Source organism: Peromyscus californicus, unplaced genomic scaffold (assembly GCF_007827085.1).
Source record: "Peromyscus californicus insignis strain IS unplaced genomic scaffold, ASM782708v3 Scaffold_6__1_contigs__length_162567912, whole genome shotgun sequence".
NCBI classification, from domain to species: Eukaryota; Metazoa; Chordata; class Mammalia; order Rodentia; family Cricetidae; genus Peromyscus; species Peromyscus californicus.
In genome coordinates, this window is record NW_026294584.1 from 2,841,845 (window position 1) to 2,864,491 (window position 22,647).

Here is a 22,647-nt window from a genome sequence, read left to right on the forward strand (position 1 = left end):
AGACTGGAGAGATTTGGTTACAGCTGTCTTGGTCCCCAGTTACAATGGAGAACCTGGTGGAAGAATGAGGCTAAGACTATTGAACAATGGAGTAGGGATAGAGGTATGAAAATTTCCTAAGATCAACTTCTTGGAGAGGGCGATTATGCTGATATACAAAGACAATCTTTATATGATACTACACTCTGGCTTTATGCTGCACAGCAGCCTTGAATGCTTGGGACAGAATTTAAAAAATAGGAAAGAAAATTGAATCATTTACTAAAGTTATACAGGGTCCAAAAGAAACCTTCACTGGTTTCTTACAAAATTGACTTCAACAGTAAATAGAATGATACCAAATTCAGAAGCTAGACAAATAATAATTGAATATCTGACTTTTGAAAATGCTAACACACAATGCAGAAGGGTACTTAGGCCATTAAAGGCAAGATCAGCACCCTTGGAGGAATGGATCCAAGATATAATCAATATTGGATCTCATGATCATGCTGATGCTTAGATAGGAGAGGTGGTTTCCAGAGGTCTGAAGAAAAACCATAAAGTCAAATGTTTCAAATGTGGTAAACAAGGTCACCTAAAAAGGGACTGTAAATAGGGCGTTCCTAGAAACAATGTTTTTTCAAGGCATAATCTCAACAAAATGCCCCTCCCTTCTGGATTATGCAGAAGGTGTGACAAAGGCAGGCATTGGACTAACAAATGTAGATCAACAAGGGACAGACAAGGTAATCCCTTGCCTTTGCCATTGGGAAATGCCCTGAGGGGCCTCTTGCAGGCCCCTATGTCAAATTCCATTCAGTCCTTTGCCGTCATCATGGAAGAAACTCCTTCCCAGAGCAATTAAGAATATAATGCCTATTGTAAGAAACTATACTGCTCTGGATGATAAACAAAAATAGAAGACAGAACAAAAAATCAGGAGAAACCATAAATCAAAATTGATAGAGATTAGAGTTGGAATCTCCCCAAAGTTAGGGTTGGAGCAGGATTTTGTTTTTGTCATTCCAAGAAAATAAAAACAACCATCTTAAAGAATTTAAAGACCCTTGGATAGAAAAACATCCAAAGAAGGGAGAACTACCCTGAAAAATTTACCAAGAAAAGAAATAATCTGACCTAATGGGGTCTCTGAAGTCTTCAAAAAGATGATGGAATCCCACAATGATGATTCCACATGTACTATGACAATGCCACCAAGCTGACAAACACCACCCAAAGATTGGCTTTGGACTACAAGCTGCTCAGGACAATTTCAGGGTGGCTAGCTGAGATGGTCCAGCCTCACAGACTACTATAGCCAGGACATGAGACAAGCCCTGCATTTTCCCATTATGCAGAGACTGGACAACAAATGATGTAACTACCTCTCCCAGGACTTGACAATTAACCCAAAATTTTCTTTTTGGTATCTCCTAAAGAGGCTTTTGCCCTTAGACAGCAGGAAGTAAATTTAAGAACACAACACCCACATTTCTAAGAGGTAGGGTGGGTGGTTTTTTGGTCTTTCAATGGGTTATGGATATTTGTCATTGGCTAGGGTAGTTGATTACAAGTTGTATTGGTAATGGTTAAAAAATAAAAGAAAAGCTGAACAAAGGAGATTAGATTCGTTGTTAATAAAAAGCTGATTGACAGATGGCTAGGCAGGATTTTTGGGGCAGAGAATGCTGGGGAGAAGATGGGTGGAGTCTGAGGAGTTGCAAGCCAGATGCAGAAGAAGCAACATGGGATGTTCATAGATAAGGTAAACGAGCCTCAGGGCAGCACATAGATTAACAGAAATGGATTTATTTAAGTTGTAAGAGCTGGTTGGAGACAAGCCTAAGCTATAGGCCAATCATTTATAATTAAGAGTAAGTCTCTGTGAGGTTATTTGGGAATTGGCTGGTAGGACAGAAAAGTCCACCTACAGACTACATTTGGAATTAGCTAAAACCCCAAGAGACTGGGCATACCTACGAGGGATTTTTCTTAATCAAATCATTTCAAGTGGGAAAACCCACTTCAAGATCCACCTTAAATCTGGGCCACACCTTTTTCTGGCAGCCTATGTAAAAGACATGGAATACAAAAGCCTTCTCTCTATTTGTCTGCTTGCTCTTGCTGCCAAGTCCATTCCCTCACTGGCAATAGAGTCTATTTCTTCAGGATTCCAGCATATACTGAAGACCAGCTGAGACATCTACCTCATGCATTGAAAAACTATTGAATTCTTGGACTTTCTGTTAGTAGACAGACAATTGTTGGGCTAGCTAGACCACAACTTGTAAGTCATTCTAATATATATATATATATATATGTTAAATGTGTGTGTGTGTGTGTGTGTGTGTGTGTGTGTGTGTGTGTGTGTGTATTAGTTCTGTTCCTCTAGAGAACCTGGCTAACACAGTGGATAAACAAAATGCTAAGTGAAAAGATAGGTACAAAAGGCTTCACACTGTATAGCTGCATTTGTATTAAATACTCCACACAAGTTGGTCCAAAGAGGCAGAAAACATGTGAGTGATAAGGACTGAGGGGCAGGTATGGTGAGCAGGCACCTGGTTGCTCATTTGACTTATGAAGTTGTTTTGAAACTTGATTCAGGTGGTGACTATAAAACATAGTTATATAATAGTTATATAACTATGACTAGCTATTTAAATATTATTTGAATAGTTATTTAAATGGTTAATGTTCATATTATATGAGTTTTTACTTCATTAAGACATCATCTAATGACAAAAATTCAGAACTAGATTCTTCCCATCTTGTGTCAGTCCTATTTTATGCTCTCAATTTTATTTTATTTATTTGAAAATTACGTTTATTTGTTTACTTGTTTAGGGTATGTGCAAATATGCCTCAGTGCATGGGCCACACGGAGCTTGTAGAGGTCAGAACGCAGCATGCTGGGGTCAATTCTGTCTTCTAGCATGTGAGCTCTGGGGACTGAACCCAGGTTGTCTGGCTGCCAACAGCACTCTCCCTCACTGACTTATCTCGCCAGCACATGGTTTTAGCTTTAAAACATGCGAAAATTTCGTGGCCACCTTTGGTGATCACTTCCTTGCATTTCATGAGTGGCCCAGCTAATTAATTTTCCCATGATTTTCTCCTTTGTGATTCAGATCTCAGTGCAAGGCTTCAGGAACATTGCGAGCAGCTGCACAGGAATCATGCACCTGACCATCAATGACATGCCAACCCTTACAGACAACTGTGTAAAAGTAGGTAGTGAGAAAGAGCCTTTCCCTTCATTTATATGAGTATGTATTCTAATGGCCTGGGCTGTGGAGAAATGGGAACTGACTTTTTATTTGAATTGATTAATAGCTAGGAAATCACTTAAATATTTACACATACACACATGCATGCACCTTAAAAAGACATTTGACAGGCTATAGAGATGGCTCAGTGGTTAAAAGCACTGGCTGCTCTTCCAGATGACCTGGGTTTATTCCCAGCACCCACATGGCAGCTTACAACTATCTGCAACTCCAGTTCCAGGGAACTCGACATAGACATGCATGCAGGAAAAACACCAATGCCTATTTAAAAAAAAACAACAAATGAACACATTTGAATGCTTAAATTACTTTATGATGTTATAGCCAAAGCACAATCATAATTCTCCCAATTAACTATGACCCAGACCCATCTCTGCTTGGCTTAAATGTGATTCCCCCATGTCAAATTGCCAATTGACTTCTTCAGCATTTCATTTCCTCTTGTGTTCCCATGCTCTTGTAACATGATTTAATTTTCATTTCTCTGCATTACTCAAACATGAGCATATTGATTTCATAAAATATGAAAACAGTCCTTTTTGTTTCAAAATTAGGAAAATGTAGTAGTTAGTATGTCTGTTTCTGAAGGGGATCTTGAGGGGGAAATGACAGTACCCCTCACTGTTGGTTCTCTGTAGTAGTTAGCCTGTCTCCATTTCTTCCTTCCCCAAAGGTCTTGGTTGAAAAGTGTCCCCGTATTTCAACGGTGGTTTTCATTGGCTCGCCACACCTCTCTGATTGTGCTTTCAAAGCTCTTTCTTCCTGTAACCTCAAAAAGATCCGATTTGAAGGTCTGTGATATTAAATTTAACCTTATTTTTAAATTTTATTCCCTAGACATTTAAATATAGGACTTGTATTTTCTTTTTTCAACAGGAAACAAAAGGATTACTGATGCATGCTTCAAATATATAGACAAGAATTATCCAGGTATCAATCACATTTACATGGTGGACTGCAAGGCACTAACAGACAGCAGCCTTAAGTCAATGTCAGTTTTGAAGCAATTGACCGTATTGAACTTGACCAATTGTGTACGGTAAGAAATCATTCAGGGTGTGTCAACTCAGTGTTCAAGAAACACAGATTATCAAGGATGAGCCAGGCTCTCTCCACAATGTTAATGAGGGGATTAGGAAAGGCAGGGGTCCAAGTCTTACTGTGTAAGTAAGTTTTCTATTTTGACTGATAATTATATAATCATTTCTCCACTGCACATGTCATTTCCCCTAATGCATCTGATTTTAGTCACATGCATGCCCAATTATGCATGTATAAGATAGTAAGCAGAGGATTTTCCCTAAAAGTTCATTGAAAACACAATTCTGCCTTACTGCATATGCTCCCAAAACCAGTTGAGGTGGCTCCGCCTATTTTTCATTCTGGGTATCTGGAAATCTATCTGAATGGAAAATGTCTATGTTTGATTGTTGTTGGGGGAAAAGCAACTTACATTGTTTCTCAGAGAGAGGTGCACAAATAGCTCAGTGTGGGTGGGGCTCGAGGGGGTCTGGGGTTGCTAGGTACATTGTGTGCGGGGAGATAAGTGTGCACATATGTGCAGGTAAAGGAGCTAGGCTAATTCAAGCTAAAGAGAGTCTCAGGTTACTAAAATGTCCCCTGCTTCAAGTTCTTCCTTTGTGAACTGTCACTCCTGTTTTCTTGCCCACAGTGCTGTTTTTCTGCTTCCGTGTACAGATCTTTTCCAGAGATATACTTCTCTGTCTTACACGTTGGGTGCTGTATTTTCTTTTCTTGGTAATGAAAACATTACTCACTGGTTACTGCAGTCTGATGTTTGCCAAGTTGATTGGGTTTGGACCCTCTGCTTCATCATGCCTCATTTCCCACCCCACCAGCCTCTGGATTGCATTCCTAGCTGCTGATACAGCAGCCCAGGTATGTGGCTGGGTGAGATGCATCATGGGATTCACCAAACTAGTCCATTTGCTGGATCACTATGTTATGGTAGTTTTTAATGTCAACTTTGTCACAACCTAGAATCACCTGAAAGGAGTTTCAATTAAGGAATTGTCTATGTCACGTTGGCCTTCTCTGTGTGTGTATAGGGGATGCCTTGTTAATTGACATGGAAAGACCCACCCTGAATGTGGGCAATACCATGCCCTGGTTTGGGGGTCCTGTGATGGCTAATATTGGTTGTTAATTGAACACAACCTGAAAGACGGGACCTCAATTGAGCAATTGCTTTTACCAAGTTGACCTGTGGGCATGACTGTGTCTTGATTACTTATAGATGTAGGAGGGCCTAGCCCACTGTGGGGGTGCTCTCTCTTTAGGTGGGCCTGGGCTATCTAAAAAAGACAGCTGAGCGTGAGCCTGTATCTCTGAGGTTGCTGTATCTCCCTGCCTTTTGGTTCTTGTCCATGTTTCCTTTAATGATGGACTCTAAGCTGTAAGATGTGGTAAATAAATGCTTTCCTCCCCAAGTTGATTTTGGTCAGTGTTTCCTCACAGCAACAGAAAGGAAAGCAGGACAGGCCTTGAGTACTATGAGATGGAAAGCTAGTTGAGAACAAGATACCCAGCAGGCATCTCAGGTGCCTTGGGTACCCTCAGCTCTCTCTGCTTTTGACTGGATGTGAAGTGACTGTCTACTTTGAGTTCCTATCTTGACCTCCATCAATGATGGACTGTCACCAGAAACTGTAAGTCGAATATACCCTCCTTCTCAGAAGCTGGTTGGCTCATGGCATTTCATTACAGCAGACAGGCAATTGCCTCTTGCCTTTTCTTCTCTGCTCTTTGCGAGTCTGACCAAATGGTGGGCACAAAGGGAGAGTGCAGCCATCTTGGACGCCCTCAGCACTCTTCTTGTCTGCACACCCTCCTGAAGACTGGCTGTGTGTGAATGTTCTTCTGTGGCTTGAGCTGATTCAATCCCCTGTCCTGTTTCACTGGCTGAAAGGCTTTCTAAAGATGGAACTGGTGGTCTTCAAGTGGAATTAGAAATAAAAACCACATTGGAAGATAGAGGATGATGAGTCCAATGCTTCCTAAGTTAATGCAGGAGTAACATCACGGGGAGATGGTGCTGGCCCCTGAAGGTGCTTCTAGTGAGGACAGGCTGAGGTTAAGGTCTCCTTCAGAAGGCTGAGGTTAAGGTCTCCTTCCAGGTGCAAGTTTTCTCTGGTCTAAGTTCCATAGGTCACCTCTTGTGTTTGCAGTCCAGTCTAGGTGACCTGGAACGCAGTGGAAATCTATCTGGGATCTTGAGTCTTGCTTCTCCCTGTTCTAAAATTTGGCCTTAGCTTTTTGCAGATCCTGTCAGGGATTTCTTAGCCTTCATACATTTTAAACTGGAAGAAAGAGAACATCTATGTTATTAATAGTCATGCCACCTAATTAAACAAATGAACACAAATAACATTTTTGTGAATATCCCTCCTATTACTACCAACTATCCATTTTTTGTTATATTAAGAGCTATGCAATCATTTTTTTTTTAATTTCACAAAATACCAGTATGTAGATATTTCCTACTTGGGAATATATTTGATGTAAAAACTGTTGTTACCACCAGCCTGAATGTTTGTATATCAGATCATATGTAGTGCTTCTTTCTTTTCTACAGGATTAGTGATACTGGCCTGAGGCAATTTCTTGATGGTCCTGCAAGTGTGAGGATAAGAGAGCTCAATTTGACTAACTGCTCCCTCCTGGGCGACGCATCCATTGTTAGACTGTCAGAGCGGTAGGACAGAGGGGTACTCTGCATATAACATTGGCTCAATAGGAGTGATCAGAGATAGACCTAAGAGCCAAGAGCCCAAGCCCTTTCCATCACATTAGGCACACCCAGAAGCTGGAGTAGCCCTCAAGAATTGAGTCATTAGACTGAACTGACCTAATCTCATCGCACCGCTTCCTCTTACTGTTACCTGGGCTTGTTTCTGAGTAGAGAGATGGATATGTAGATAGTGCGACTTCTCTGCACTTTCCAAGGTTACTATCCCTAGTACAAACCTTGCTCCAGGTTTCCTGAGGGCTATTTTGGCTGATTGATATAATCTTGACCCCCCTGGCTTGGCGATAGCCTTCCCTTCACTAAGGGGTGAGCTCAGCTCCTGCTGCAAACCCCTGAGAGACAAGTGTAGAGCTCAGCCTTGCACTTCTGATGGCTGTTCTTCAGGGTGTTTCCATGGTGCTGTTTCACTTGACTGTGATAAATGCTTTTCTTGCATTGTTATAAATTACTGTGTGAAACGAAATCGAAGAAAGCATCACATTAATCTACCTTCCTTCCCCCCAACTTTATAATGCCAAAATATTAGCCAGATATGGTGACTCACACCCTAAAATCCCAGTACTTCAGAGGGTGAGGAGAGCACTGCTATGAATTCCAGGCCAGCTTAAGGCATAGAATAAGACCCTGTATCAACCAAACAAAACAGCCGGACTGTTTGTTTTCTGGCTTCCATTTAGGCTGGAAAAGGCAAATCCCTTCTTCTGCAGCACTTGTTCTCCCCAGAGTCTTAATGAAGAACTGGCATTGCCGAGGTCCGAGAGCTGAGGCTAATCTCCATGGCCTTTTCTTTTCAGCTGCCCTAATTTACACTACTTGAGTTTACGGAACTGTGAACATTTGACTGACCTGGCAATTGAATGTATTTCCGGTATGCTATCCTTGGTATCGATAGATCTTTCTGGAACACTCATCTCAAACGAGGTAAATAAAAAATGTAACGATATATATATATTTTAAATAGTCTTTTTGTAATATCATTTTCTGGTAAGCAAGAAAATGGAGAGAACAATATTTTTCTTTCTTAAGTTATTAGATTACAAGTAGAAACTTTAGGAATATTGTCCCTAGAATAGTAATAAATGATATTATTTGTAAATTGTCATGTTTCTTTGCTTAAAAAAATTAGCAAAGTCTAGTATTTTGAGGAAAGGCATGGCAGACCAAGCAGTCTGAAATTGGTTTTACCGTAGATGTTTGGTTGTGTGACAATAATATACTCTAGATGGCGGGGTATAACACTTCCCTGGGAACTTCACACCCTATAAACTGCTGTAGAGCTTTGAGATGGAAACTGAAGTCTAGGAAGAGCCCCGGCAAGACTTGGATTTCCCAAACTCAGTTGATGCTGCTCTTCAAAGACCAAGGCCATCCTGCCACCCCAGCCCTGCCTCGTTTCCTCACCCATGGAGGAAGCTGCTGAGAGATGGGCACGTTCCCAAAGACCTTACCGGTATACGTAAGCAGGAATTCCTTTCAAAATTTGACGTCATTGGAGAGAAAGACAGCAGCAGGCTGGGCTCCACCCCCAGCTGCTTGCTAAATCCTTATTTAAAAACCAAAGCCAAATGTCACCTGTTGGAGACCTTCTCTGAGAAGCCCTGCATTTGGAAGCAAGCCCTGGAACTCCACACATCTCCAGCCCCAGGACATCACTAATGTGATCTGCTTCTCACTGCACCGCGGACATCCTTCCCCAGCCTTCAGCCAGCTGCTTTAGACAAGGACATGCCCACCATTGGTCTAGGTTCTTTTCTTTCTTTACTTAGGAGTGCACCTAGGTCCAACCTTCACTCTGTAGGATGGTCTCCTCTGCCCTTCACTGGAGTGTCACATGCAGGTGGGGTGTGGAGCGGTTGTATGTCATCAGTTCCTTGTGGTGCAGTTCCTGTTTGGTCTTCTGAGCGGTGTCTTCCGTGCATGCAGGAATTGATGTCTGGGCAGATCTCCAATGTCTGTTTCACCTCAGCTCCAGGACCAAATCTCAGGGCTCCTCTGGATCCTGCTAGAGCATGGTGACCCTGTGAGGCTCTCTCAGGGCCACTGTCCCAGGTAACCCCACAGACATTCTGCTTCACCGTCATGCAGTTGTTTGCGCACAGACCCATGCTTCGGCCTTCGCTTGCTTTTCTGCAGAGTGGCTGACCTCAAGTAAGCTAGAGTCCAGTTGAGCTTGGTGCTCATAGTGAGACACTTGAGCGTGGCTAGCAGGTCCATGAAGGGAGGGCCAGGGTTTCCTCCTCCTCCTTCACATTGCCATCACCTGTGTGTCCTGTATGCTCTAATTCCTTGGAAACCTCCCTGCTATGGTCCCAATTCCCTGGATTACCTTGACCTCGGAGCTCCAATAACACCATTGCTTCCCCTTGTCCCAGCACAGGACCATGAGTGATGGCTTCTACGGCTCTTAGTGTCTGCTTGTAACACCTACCCACTTAGCTTCTCAGTGTCTGTACCATCTACACATCCAGTTCTCTTTCCTCTAGTTTTTAATTTTTATTTTTTGTGTATGGATATTTGTCTGTATATACATCTGTCCACCATGTAGATGCCTGGTGCCCACGGAAGCCAGAAGAGGGCACTGGATCCCCCAGGGCTGTTTGTGAGCTGTCATGTGGGAATTGAACCTGGGTCCTCTGAAAGAGAACTCTTAACCACTAAGCCATCTCTCTAGCCCGTTTCCTTAGTTTTGAATACTTAGTGGTTGTTTGTTTCCTTGGATTGTAACAGATACAATAATGAGCACAGAGAAACTCTGGTGTCTTTTGACTTTCACCAGATCTACAAGGAATGGTTGGGTTCCCTGACCTGTCTGGAGGCTCTGTCTTCCTCGGCAGCTGATCCAATCTGAGGTGGTCTAGACAGGCTCACCATGATACAGAATCCCCCAGCACCACATTCTTTTGCTCCCTTCTGGCTCTTCCCTCTCCTCCCCTCCCCTCCCTTCCCCTCTCCTGTCCTCTCTTCTCCTCTCCCCTCCTTCTCCCCTCTTCTCTCCACATGCCAGGAAAGGTCTGCTAAGTGAAGGCACAGTACAGTTTTTGTAAAACAGGGGGAGAGAGAGCTTGGCAGGTGCCCCACAGTGGGTGAGGGAGACATGTCATGCGGACACGGTGGGCAGCAACCCAGGGGGCACAGCAGAAAGTCACTCACACCATGCAGACAGGGCACACACATGGAAAGTTTTATTAAGAGTGGGAGAGTGGAGGAAAGAGAAAATGGGCCGGGTCTGAGGAGAGGAGAAGAGGAAGGGAAATGGAAAGAAAAGGAAGGAGGAGGTGGGGAGAGAGGGAGGGAGAGAGAGGAGGGGGAGGGGTTCTCTCTTAAAGGGGACTTTATGCAAGATGATATCCGGACGCTGGGCGGGTCCCCACGCGGTGGGTCTGAATGCTAACATTCCTCCCTATTTGATTATTATAAAAAGGTGAGTTATGGATAGCAAGTCGGGGCCGGGGGCGAAGGCACCAATTCTCCACACTGCTTCCTCCTGATTTTAGGGCAAAGTGGGGAGGGCGAAGGCACCAATTCTCCACACTGCTTCCTCCTGATTTTAGGGCAAAGTGGGGAGGGGGAAGTTGGGAGTTGGGGTCACGCACAGCGGGAAGTGTGAGTAAAGAAGCATTCAGTTAGCTGTCATTGCGGAGACCTCAGTCATCCTTGAGGGAACTGAGAAGGCAGGCCTCATGAGTGGGGCTAGCCATGGAGAGAGTGGTAACTGCTAGAAAGAATGGGATGGAGAAAACGTGCCCTGGTGTACAGAAGAGGCAGGAGTGGATGAGTCAGACTCAAGAGCAGACGTGCCCTTGAGTCTGCAGAGGTGGTACCAGCAGTGATGTTCCAGGAGCTTGGGGAAACGGAACACCAAATCGAGGGATGATGTATTCCAGGAGTGCAGGAGCCGTCACTTCTGCGGTTTCCCTGGAGCAGGTAGTGCACCCATCCTGTAAAGGTGTCAGTTAGAGTGAAGAGATAACAGAAGTTCTCATGAGTGAAGATGTGGTTGAAGTTAACCTGCCAGTATTTGCCCGGTTGGTGTCTTTGGTTGGTGCAATGGTTAGTGGTGTATCTGGAGGGTCTTTGAGGGTCTGGCCTTGGCACAAGTCTGGCAAGAGATGTGGATCTGTGCAGAAGCCTGCAAGTATTTGTAAAACAACTGGAACAGATTTACATCTTGATATCATAGCAAAAGCTATGGCTTTGGGTTATAAGGTATGAAGATATTCTAGGGACTGGTTTCAGCCCAATGAACCACATCTTTAAATCTCTAACCAGGGGAAATTTACTGAATGGAAGTGGTTGAGTGAGTGAAGGAGAAGGAGAGAGGCTTCCACACCCTCTCTAATGCTAGCCTGTCTCTAAAAGCTAGAACCAGTAAAGTCCACAGAAATTTAAGGACTTCCAAGACTGTCTATAGTCAGTGCTGTATCAGTTTATCAAAACTGCATTTACCAGTGTTAAAACTCTGAACCTCTGAAGTTATATCTGAAACCAGTTTATCCTGTATCATGAAGTCTGTGAATGAGGCACACCTGTCTGTACTTTTAATAGGAAACTTACTAATGAGCTACCAAGGGGCTTATAGCCTTGGGGTTGGGGGAGAGAGCTGTTAATTGTCAAAAATCTATGAGTACCCTGGTCATCAAACACCATCAGATCTGAGAAGGAGAAGTGAGTGAGCAGGAGAGAGACAGCTTTCCTGTCTTCACATAAACAAACCTTAAACCATCTCCTTTTCATCTAATTCACCAGGAGACACTGAGAGCAGTCACTGCAAAGTGAGTTGATCCCTATTTTGAGTCCAGTAACAAGGTGAACCATGTCTAGACTTAGTATTAGCTCTAGGAGAGTGAGGCCTGTCAATCTTACACAGAGAACTCGGAAGACAGCTGGAGCCTGGGTTGCTGCTGTTGAACTGACAAAGCCTGGTCATCAAATGGCATCAGAGATTGAGAAGGACAAATTTTACCTGAGTTAGTGACTGAAAGTGACAGAGACTTACCTGCTGTCTACCTAGACAGCCACCCCAGGGTCCTCCATGGTCGTGGAGGGCAGAGGTCTTGGGGCAGCAGCATCAGTCTTCGGCTGCCAGGTCTAGGCCTGCCAGACCTCAGAAGATCCGACTGTTGTGGTATGGGAACTTGTGGGGCGGACCGGCCTACCTTGTCTAGGCAAAAGTGAGGCAATGGGTCCCCAGAGTCCTGCTGTCCGGGGTCTGAAGAAGGCCCTGGCGGCAGTTGAGGCAAAAGGCAGTAGTTGAGGTGAAAGGCAGTTTTTGCTCAGTGGCCGGTGCTGCCACTCTGGAGCAAGTTCTGGGTGGAGGTTCTTCTATGCCCATCCATCTTCTTTGGAGGAAACAGGGGTGCTTCCAGGAGCTGGCATGTGTCTCTATCACGAAAAGCTCTTTAATTCAACATTTTAAATGCCATATTCTGCAGATCTCTGAGCATTTGAGGACTGTCTATCAGGTGTGAATGACTGGCTATCAGCTTATGTTCCCTAACGGTCTTCAATACGTGATCCACTTTCATGAGACTAGGACTCACTGTCTCCTGAGAAGGCAAAAAAGAGTGACAGGGAAAGATCCAGGGCCAAATGAGAAGGGAGAGAAGGGGCTTGTGAGTTGGGGTGTGGCCCAACTCTGAGAAAAGGGTCCTATCAGGGGACCAGAAACTCCATCATAGAATATGTATCTTATTTCTTAGATACCTTATTTATCAAACCTATGCCATCATTTATTTAAATTCTCTAGAAGCTTGGTGTTGAACACTTGGCAAAGATACAAGTATAAATCTTTAAGTTAGCTTTTGTTAATCTGAATACACCTTTATAACTTTCAATTTCTATTATCACATAGAGTATATTCTAAACCAGACTTGAACCAAATACAGCTTTACATTTCTATCATCATACAAAAAGTCTATACCAGTCCAAAATATTTGAGGATTGTTGTTATTTCACATTTTGTCGTTGTGAATCTCAATGCATACATCTGACATGCAGGTGGTCCTAGGCTACCCCTGTAAAAAAGGTTCAAAAGAAGCAAGATCATTAGGGGGTTGGCTAAGGCAGACACCAGACACCAGGGTGGTTTCCTTGTTGCTGCTGCCTTTCTGTCATGGATCCACTTTTTTAGCAGGGTCATGGAGTTTCTAATGACCCCTAAGTGGTTAACATAAAAACAGCATTGTTGAAGGAATTTCTTAAGGCCATATAACACCTCTTTGGTTTTGCATAAAGAAAGTCAAGTGTCTTATCTTATTGCAGAACTATTTTAGTTAATAAATCTATCAATTAACAGCTCTGGGCCCAGTTTCCTAGTATGTCAATGGATATTATAGGTAGACATTTTGTCCCCTGTGAGAGGGAGTTTCACTTTGACTTAGTCTTTTTAGCCTGTTTTGGGGGCAGGGACGATGTATTCTCTTTTATAGCTGCTTCAAGCTTAAATGGGGTATAGATGATCAGGGCCCAGGAAGGCTGAAAGGCTAGTCAAAGGGAAGGAAGGAATTTAGGCAATGGGGTATTTGTCAGAAGCATATGGTTATCTGACCGAGCTGTAGAGACAAGGAACAGTCACGTTGGCTAGGCTGGTCCACATCAGCCTTTAGCAAGTCCAGAGCTCATGGTTGTTTGGAGCAGGTTGCAGTCAGCAACCAATGCTTGGATATGTTTGCTAGTCAAATGGAAACCTGTTGAGACAAGTTCAAAGTAGGAACAGAAGTTAAAATTTATGTACTTATTGGAACTTATAGGCCCATATTTTTAGTAATTGGGAAGGGGAGGAGTTCTAAGACCAGGAGAGAGAAAAATATCATCTTCAGGAATAAACAGGTGGGGAAAACTCAGGCTGTACTTATCTGGAGTCTTTTTGACCTCTGTTAAGTAGATCCAAGTTTTATGACTTCTTTTGATCCTCTGAACTTTATATGAATTTTTATTTTACAAAAGAATATAAAAGTTTTAGATATATTAGTATTAGTAATCAGTATTAAAATTCAAATGATAGAAAAAGCAGTTAATGGATATCTGTAGAACAGGAGTAGACTCATACCTATAAGTTTATATTTAGAAGACATCCAAAGAAAATCTAAAGTCTTGAGCTTGTGACTCAAACAGTATCAGAATTCTGTTAATGTTAAACTCTGAACTTTTGAAATCTTAACATAACAATAATATAGTAGGGAAAAGTAATCTGAAGCATTTAGATCATCTATTTATATTTTTGTAACTGGTATTTATATCTTAAACCATTTTTGAGACCCTCAAATCTTGCATAGACTTTTATATCTTAGAACATTTTTTAATCAAGAGACCTCGTAGCTTTAGAAAAGTCAGACTTGATTTTTATATAAAAATGAGCTGACAAGTTGGCCATAGCCTATAAATTTAAATATCTTAAAAACTGTTCTTCAGAAAAGGTTTAAAATCTCTCAAATATCTTCCTGTAATATCAAAAATAAAGTAATAAGAGGTTATTTTAAGAGGGAAAAAACACCAAGCTCTAATAGTGCAAACAATTCCAAAGTTTAATATCTGGGCTGTTCTGTTTTTCTTCTTCCTGTCACTGTGCCAGCGGCTCAGACCGACAGAGTGACATAGAGGAGACTTTTAAATAAGCATGCCTGGGTCTAGTGAGGGAAGAGCCATAATCCAACCCTAGAGCTAGCATAGAACAATTTTAGCATTGTCTATATCAAAAAGACATTTGGAAGGCAGAGTCACTGGTAAATGAGAAAGCAGATTTGTTACAGGCAGAAGAGAGCAGGGGAGTGAGGTCCTGGTATGATGTGGATAAGTGGGCCCTGTCGGGGTGTGCCACTAAAAACGAACACACCACATGCAACAGAATTAAGTGAGAGAGAAGAGGCAAGAGATGAACTATCATACAGAAACCTATCCAATTTACACAGTCACCCTTACTAAAGATGGTGGTGGAATCCTATGACTCTTTTTAACCTTAGTCAAAATAGCACCTGCCCATGTGTTCTGACCTCATCAAATATGGTGGTGAAGCCATACGACCTGACCTGTCTGTCTTTGACCTCAGTCAAGAGGGCACCTGCCCATGTGGTCACATGGGGTTTTTTGTTTTGTTTTTTAAACAAGACAAATGGAACATATATGGAACATATAAAATCAAGCATTCAAAAATCAGAAACACATTCATGTGGCCATCACAGTCACACATTTCCATACATACATATGAAATAGACCTTTTTAACAGAATGGACAAAACTTCCTGGGAAACTTTCACACTTCACGTACCTGAGCGAGAAGGTACAGGAGTGGGTGACGGCAGCAGCAGCAGCAACCGGGGTGAGAAAGCACATCAGCGGTGGCCCCGGGAGGGAGGAGGAGTGGGACATGGAGGAGCAGCTGGCTCTGCCGACTGAAAGCAGAGCAGTCAAGCCCAGGTCTTCCCATTCTGCCAGCCCCAGGAGTCGGGGAGCAGACAGAGACAGAACAGAACAAGACAGACTAAGCCGTGGATGGGGTGGGGGTGTGGTGGTGCCGGCAGCAGCGGGGGGGGGGGGGGGGGGGGGGGATGGGATGGGATCTACTGGATCACTGGCGGAAGTTGCAAAGATGAGGGTATGGGACCAAGTCTGACTGTGAAGGCAGATGAGTTTAGAAGCCGTTAAATAGGACATTAAGCGTAGAGGTTTGGTGGTAGACTTAATGTCCACCAGTGATGCAGAATGATTAGGGCTCAAGCTGTCAAACACAGAGCAGGGGCCCCGAGGAAGCGGAGAGGTGAGATGGCAGTTTCATCAGAGAGCAGGGAGCAAAGAGTGCTGAGCCAGAGAGACACGAGGCTGCCTGGTGCCCAGAGTTACGAATGGGGCAGAGAGGTGAGAAACCATAGTCAAGACAAGACGACTCTTAACTCATGGAAAACGGCCAGAAGAGGGGCCTTACCAATTATACCAGTGTTGGATGAGGTGCGTGTTGAAGGTTCCAGGGGTCCTAGTATGTCTCAGACTGCCAGCAGGCAAGAGAAAGTGCCAAGAGGGCCTCTGCTAGCATGGCATCAATTTTGTGAAAAGGCCGGAGAGAGGGCTTGGTGGGTGGAGCCAAGGTGCCCCACAACAGGTGAGGGAGACACGCAATGCAGACCCAGGGCATCGACCAGGGGCAACGGTGGAAAGTCACACCGTGCAGACACGGGCCCCGTGCGGACAGTTGTATTAAGGGAGGGGGTTAGAAACAGAAAACGGGCAGGGTCTGAGGGGAGAGAAGAAGAGAAAGAAAAGGAAGGGAGGCGGTGTGCACTACCTGGTGGTGAGAGAGCGGGAAGGGGGAGGGTGCTTCGTCAGGGTGCTGGGCGGGTCCCCAAGGAGGGTCTGAATGCTAACCACAGTGACTAAGTGGGTTTTTAGCATTTAGAGGGAACTCAGTTTTAATTTCCAAAGACCATGTGTTAAAATTTTACTTACCGCCGGGCGGTGATGGCGCACGCCTTTAATCCCAGCACTCGGGAGGCAGAGCCAGGCGGATCTCTGTGAGTTCGAGGCCAGCCTGGGCTACCAAGTGAGTTCCAGGAAAGGCGCAAAGCTACACAGAGAAACCCTGTCTCGAAAAACCAAAAAAAAAAAAAAAAAAAAAAAAAAAAAAAAAAAAAAAAAAAAAAAAAAAAAAAATTTTACTTACCAAGAGCAAGTGAAAAACTTAATTAAGAATGCGGTCTGACACTCTCTTCTCTTTGCTTTTATTTCCCCTGAAGAAAGCCTGTCATTTGAGAGCTGTAGAGTTGTCCATGAGCCATACTAAATAACACTAAGTGGTTGAAAATCTTTGGAAGGTTTTTCCTTCCTCTTGTCAAACTCGTCTAAAAGGCAAGTGATTGACGAGGACTGCTGTACCCATTTCTAGAAACCCCCAGAGATCACCAAGGAGCCGTTTTTCGATGCAAGCACATAAGGGTGATTTTATTCAGGTTCAACCTGGGCCACCGAACGGCAAATGGAAGGAAATGTGGCAGCAGTCACGAGCCCAGGTGTAGAGAGTTTTTATAGGGAAAAACCACAAGCTGGGAATTGGCAACTTGGGATTGGGTGGAAAGGATATGGCATAAGGTGATTTTTTTAAACTATTGGTCTAGACCTTGGGTGAAACCCCATTTGAAACCATTGGGTTAGACTTTTGGCGGGGAACCACAACCAGGTGAACAGGATTATCTGGACTGCTCAGCAGGATTATCTAGATATCTTCAAGGCCCATAAACTGCAGACAGGATGTCTGTAGGAGCATACTGCTCTGTATCCTTTGGAGTTGTCATGGCACATTGACATGAGGTCCTTCCTGGAACTAACTAAAGCAGGTGGTGGCCCTTTCCCTAAGCTGGAGCCTGTAAAGTCAAATCTAGACCTTCACAGGACAATGGTACAACAGTTGTGGGAGCTAACCTTAGCCAATCTGAGTCGATGTCACCCTGTGTCAGAGCAGGTGCACACCGTCCTGGACTGCAGGTCTGATGAAGTGTGCACTTGCCTGTACCCTTAGCACTCAGAATTTCAATTCTGGATGTTACAGATATTCATCAGAGATGAAATGTGACCAGTTGTGCCTTTGGACAAGGTTTGTTTTCTATTAATATAATCCATTTTAAATTCTTCTGAGTAAGTTTTCAGTTAGAATTTCACTAGTACTCAGTTAACACGTATTTGTTGTGACTTTGTGTCTGGTGCTGGGGACACCAGAATGAACGAGGCAGCCCTGGCCCCTCCTCTGAGCACTTACATTCTGTGAGGCCATGTTGTAAGGCTCAAAGGGTGTAGGAGATTAGGAAAGAGAGGCCTCCTGTGGCTCAGAGTGTGTGGGAATGCCTTAATTTCTACACAGAGGAGAAAGGGCATGTGAGCAGGGACAGGCAGACGAGGCCATGGGGGGTGAGTACTGGTGGCATCAGGACGGCTGCACGTGTGGCTATGGCTTGATGCTGAGGAGAGTATCGAGGGATGCTCTGTGTGGGGAAGACATCTTTAATCTTCTATAACTCTGTAAACATCTAGCCAAATTATGTCCTTAATTTAATTTGGATTACTTGGGTATAACTTTATCTCTGAGTATATAAAAAGGTTTCTACTAGTTAAAAGAGCTGAAGACCACGGGATCCATAACTGGGGCAGCCCAAGCCACTGCTGCAGCTGCCTTGGTTACTGCCATGCTTGTTATTTAAAGGAAAAATGAGTCAGAGCAGTGTTCCAGACAGGCTCCTCAGACAGTGGTTTATGAAGACTCTTTCATTTGCACAAATTTAAAAGAATTTTCATGAGTCCTAGACTGTGAGTGCTTTTTCGGTGGGAAACCTGCTGGAATCCCCCCCCCCCCCAAAACTGAGATCTCTGAGGACTGAGAACTGGTTCCTTCTGCTGCTTCCTAGACCCTTCAGGAATAGTAGGCCTTGATATGTACATGTGGGATGAAGGACACGTGGTTGGTGATGTGGTTTCTAACAAGAAGAGCTGTTCTCTGCAGCTTCAGTTGAAAGAGAATATGTGGGTTATTTTAATGTAGTCTGGCAGACAGGCACAATGACTTTGTAATTTGGCCTATTCAGCATAGATGGTACAAAGAAATGCATGCTTGTTCAAGGAACTCCATGCAGTTGAATCTTGCTGGAATGTACAATGAAAGGGAATTTAATGCTGTGCTGAGAAGTATAGATTTGAACCAGTGACACAGTAGCACTTGGAGCAGTCACAGCCGTTCCCCACCCCCACCCCCACCCCCCCCACCCCCGGCCATGTTAAGTGGATCCTTGGGAAGCCGGAAGGGGGGTGCCTTAGTCACTGTTCCATTGCTGTGAAGAGACACCATGACCACAGCAACTCTTATAAAGGATATAGTTAATTGGGGCTGGCTTACAGTTCAGAGGTTTAGTCTGTTGTCGTCATGGTGGGAGCATCGCACCTGGTGCTGGAGCAGGAGCTGAGAACTAGATTCTGATCTGGGGGTTGTGGGGGAAGAGGGCTGGCATGGGCCCACCTACAGTGACACTTCCTCCAACAAGGGCACACCTCCTAATCCTTTCAAACAGTCCCACTCCCTGGTGACCAAGTATAGGAGCCTATGGGGGCCATTCTCATTCAAACCACCACAGTGGGTGATTAGGGGAAGGACTATGGGAACAGAACCAATAAGTGTTCTAGGAATTAAAGGAAAAGGAGTCCTTGAACCAGTCTAGAGCTAGTATGGAAAGGACTCTAAACAATATTTGGTAGGTGTAGGTAAAACTGAAAGGTGTTGGTGATTGGCCAGTTGTAGAACAGGAAGATTTATACATGTGCCTGGGATGCGGGATCTGTAAACATGTGCCTGGGATGCGGGATCTGTAAACATGTGCCTGGGATGCGGGATCTGTAAACATGTGCCTGGGATGCGGGATCTGTAAACATGTGCCTGGGATGCGGGATCTGTAAACATGTGCCTGGGATGCGGGATCTGTAAACATGTGCCTGGGATGCGGGATCTGTAAACATGTGCCTGGGATGCGGGATCTGTAAACATGTGCCTGGGATGTGGGATCTGTAAACATGTGCCTGGGATGCTGGCTCTGTAAACATGTGCCTGGGATGTGGGATCTGTAAACATGTGCCTGGGATGTGGGATCTGTAAACATGTGCCTGGGATGTGGGATCTGTAAACATGTGCCTGGGATGCGGGATCTGTAAACATGTGCCTGGGATGCGGGATCTGTAAACATGTGCCTGGGATGTGGGATCTGTAAACATGTGCCTGGGATGCAGGGATCTGTAAACATGTGCCTGGGATGCAGGGTCTTTATACATGTGCCTGGGATGCGGGATCTGTAAACATGTGCCTGGGATGCGGGATCTGTAAACATGTGCCTGGGATGCTGGTTCTGTAAACATGTGCCTGGGATGCTGGTTCTGTAAACATGTGCCTGGGATGCTGGTTCTGTAAACATGTGCCTGGGATGCTGGTTCTGTAAACATGTGCCTGGGATGTGGGATCTGTAAACATGTGCCTGGGATGCAGGGTCTTTATACATGTGCCTGGATACTCCTCCTGCCTGGATACAACCATCCTGCATGTTCCTGGGTAGGTAATTAGGGGATCTTGACGGAGCTAGATGGTCTGTTAATATTTTGAGATAATTTTTCTATAATAAGCATTGGTCATACTGTCCATAATGACAGAAAATCAGTTCTCTATCTAGATAATATCAAATGGATTTTTATGTTTCCTTCCTCCCTTCTTCCCTCCCCCTTCCCCTCCCCTCCCTCCCCTCTCCTCCCTCTCCCTCCCTTCCTTGCATGCTTGCTTAATGTTTTTTTCAGTGCCAGGGAGTAGACTGAGGGCCTGGTTCAGGCCGAGCAAGCTCTCTAACTCCATCAATTACACTCCAACCCTCTTGCTATTTTTTATTTTGAGACAAGGTCTCACTAAATTTCCCAGGCTGGCCTTGAGCTCACCTCGTAGCCTTGACATTTGAGGCTCATGCTCCAGGCTCCTGAAGAGCTGTGGTATAGGCGCACACCGCCAGGCCTGGTGATACATCCTTTCTTTAGGAAAACAAACCGTGCAGTGACGTAATTCCAGCTGTTTTCCACGAATGTTAGGTAAGTGTTGTTCTGTTCCTAATGTCCTCTGTGTCATTGTCGCCCTCCCTTCACAGTGCGGCTTCCTTGTGCTTGTTACCTACTTAGACACCTTCTTAAAACTTTCGGAAGTACACAAATCATTTTCAATCAGAATTGCACAAAATCCAGATCTAATTCGATTCACTTTCCATGTTAATTTGAATTGTAAGCCACAGGCTATCTAGTTTAAGATATTTTTAATCTAAACAAAGGCCAACAACAACAAGACTACGATGAAGTATTTTACTGACTGCTGTCTCCCAAAGCCTAAGCGGCAGGTGGCCTGTGCTCTGTGTGTGTGTGTGTGTGTGTGTGTGTGTGTGTGTGTGTGTGTGTGCACGTGTGAGTGTGCACACGTGTGTACACTGCTCCCTCTGCTGTCCCACTTGCAGCTTACTCACACCTTTGACATCTGTCTCCCCAAATATACCGCGTGCGTTCTTCATCTGCATAAACTATTCCCTCTGTCAGCCATGCCTCCCCTTCCTTGCCCACCCAATCCATTCTGACATGTCTTTTAAGTTTCAGCTCTGAGTGGCTCTTTGGACACTTTTGAGTAGGCTTGTTACAGAGTTGTTAGGTCAGAGCCTGGGCTCTGGCAGACCCCAAGAAGCCATGCTTAGCCACCATTCACAATAGGCCAATTATACCAACAAGTAAGTGTGAAAAGCAGAAAAAGGAAATTTATTCAATTTGTCTGCATTGGGAGGAGGAGTAGCCAAGAAGTACAATGATACCCCTACCCTACTCCCAAGTCCATTTTCAGGGTCCTGACATGAGGTTTAGGTTTAAATGAAGGGTCAGAGGTGCATAGCTAAGATGTCTGGTTGGGGTGTGGTCCCCCACCACCATTGTTTATGCTGTGGCCTCTTCTGCAGAACCTTCCACCAAGTTGTCAGGACTGTGTGAACTCTTGTCCAGGAGATAAGCCCCCACTGCAGTTGACACCAGGGCCCCCGCCTTTCCTGGGGGAAATTCCAGTTCTATAGGATGCATTGTCTGGGTAGTCTGATAGAATATCTTCCTTCCTGTCCAGGATGGCTAGAGGCTTAGGACTTTCTCCACATTCCCACTGAGTAGTCTCTATGCCTCAGTCAAACACAACTGGTCTGAGCTGCAGCTGAGGGCCTTGTCTGGGTCTATGGTCCTACCTCAGCTGGGTTCTGTGTTGATGTCTGTGGCCTGTGTCACCTCAGGGTGTCATAGAAACAATGCATGATGAAATCAGAGGGCCATGCTGAGCCAGACCCAACCTCTGCTGGCCCTGCCTCTACCTGGACACCACATCGGGAGAGCTGGCCACTACCCCTCACAGGAGAGCTGGCCCCCACACTCAGGGTCCCACCCCTCATCATGGGAAAGGGAGAACTGACCCTGATGGCATGGGCCTAGGGGACCTGGCTCCACCCTCTCACCTAAGGCAGGCAGCCCCAGTGGCCTGGAATGACCAGCTGGAAAAGTCCTTGACTTTCCAGGTCATAGCTTTTGTCACAGTAGCTGAATTCCACTACATTTTCCTACACCTTGCAGCAAAATTCCCAAAGATTCAATAAAGAAATTATGTTAAAAAAACAATTGGCCCATTATTCTTCATATTTGTTCTAAGCCCCCTTCCTATGTACTCTAGGCCCTGGGAGGATAGAGGCTGGGCCATCTCATCTTTAAGCTGCCTGGTACTAATGCCTACTTCATAGGAAGCACAGGATGTTTTATCCATGAGCGAGTGAATGAATGGATCTGGCACTATTTCCTTTCTCCACCAAGCACTCAAGGCTTCTTTAAATTCCACCTTTTCTCAGCAATGCTCTGAGCCAGAGTGGGAGTACTTACAGCTGCATGTCTTCATCTGATGACATGCTGGTGGAGACCACCCATCTGCATGGAACACACACAAATAAAGCTCAAGGTCCAGGGACACACAACCTCCCAAACAGGAAACCCGGAATTCCCTTGGGACTCGGGATATAGGAAAAGATGATCGTTAAATGGAAGCAGGGAACTC

General features: G+C 44.7%; 1 protein-coding gene across 1 annotated transcript in view; it reads left to right on the forward strand.

Annotated features, from left to right (window-relative positions):
* Fbxl13 (F-box and leucine rich repeat protein 13) overlaps positions 1 to 22,647 on the forward strand; it is a 209,224-nt gene that overhangs the window by 154,309 nt on the left and 32,268 nt on the right. Inside the window, exons 14-18 of the mRNA XM_052720972.1 lie at positions 3,114 to 3,212; positions 3,946 to 4,063; positions 4,149 to 4,311; positions 6,868 to 6,987; positions 7,836 to 7,962. Coding sequence (XP_052576932.1) covers positions 3,114 to 3,212; positions 3,946 to 4,063; positions 4,149 to 4,311; positions 6,868 to 6,987; positions 7,836 to 7,962 — 627 coding nt within the window. The remainder of the gene's footprint in view (positions 1 to 3,113; positions 3,213 to 3,945; positions 4,064 to 4,148; positions 4,312 to 6,867; positions 6,988 to 7,835; positions 7,963 to 22,647) is intronic.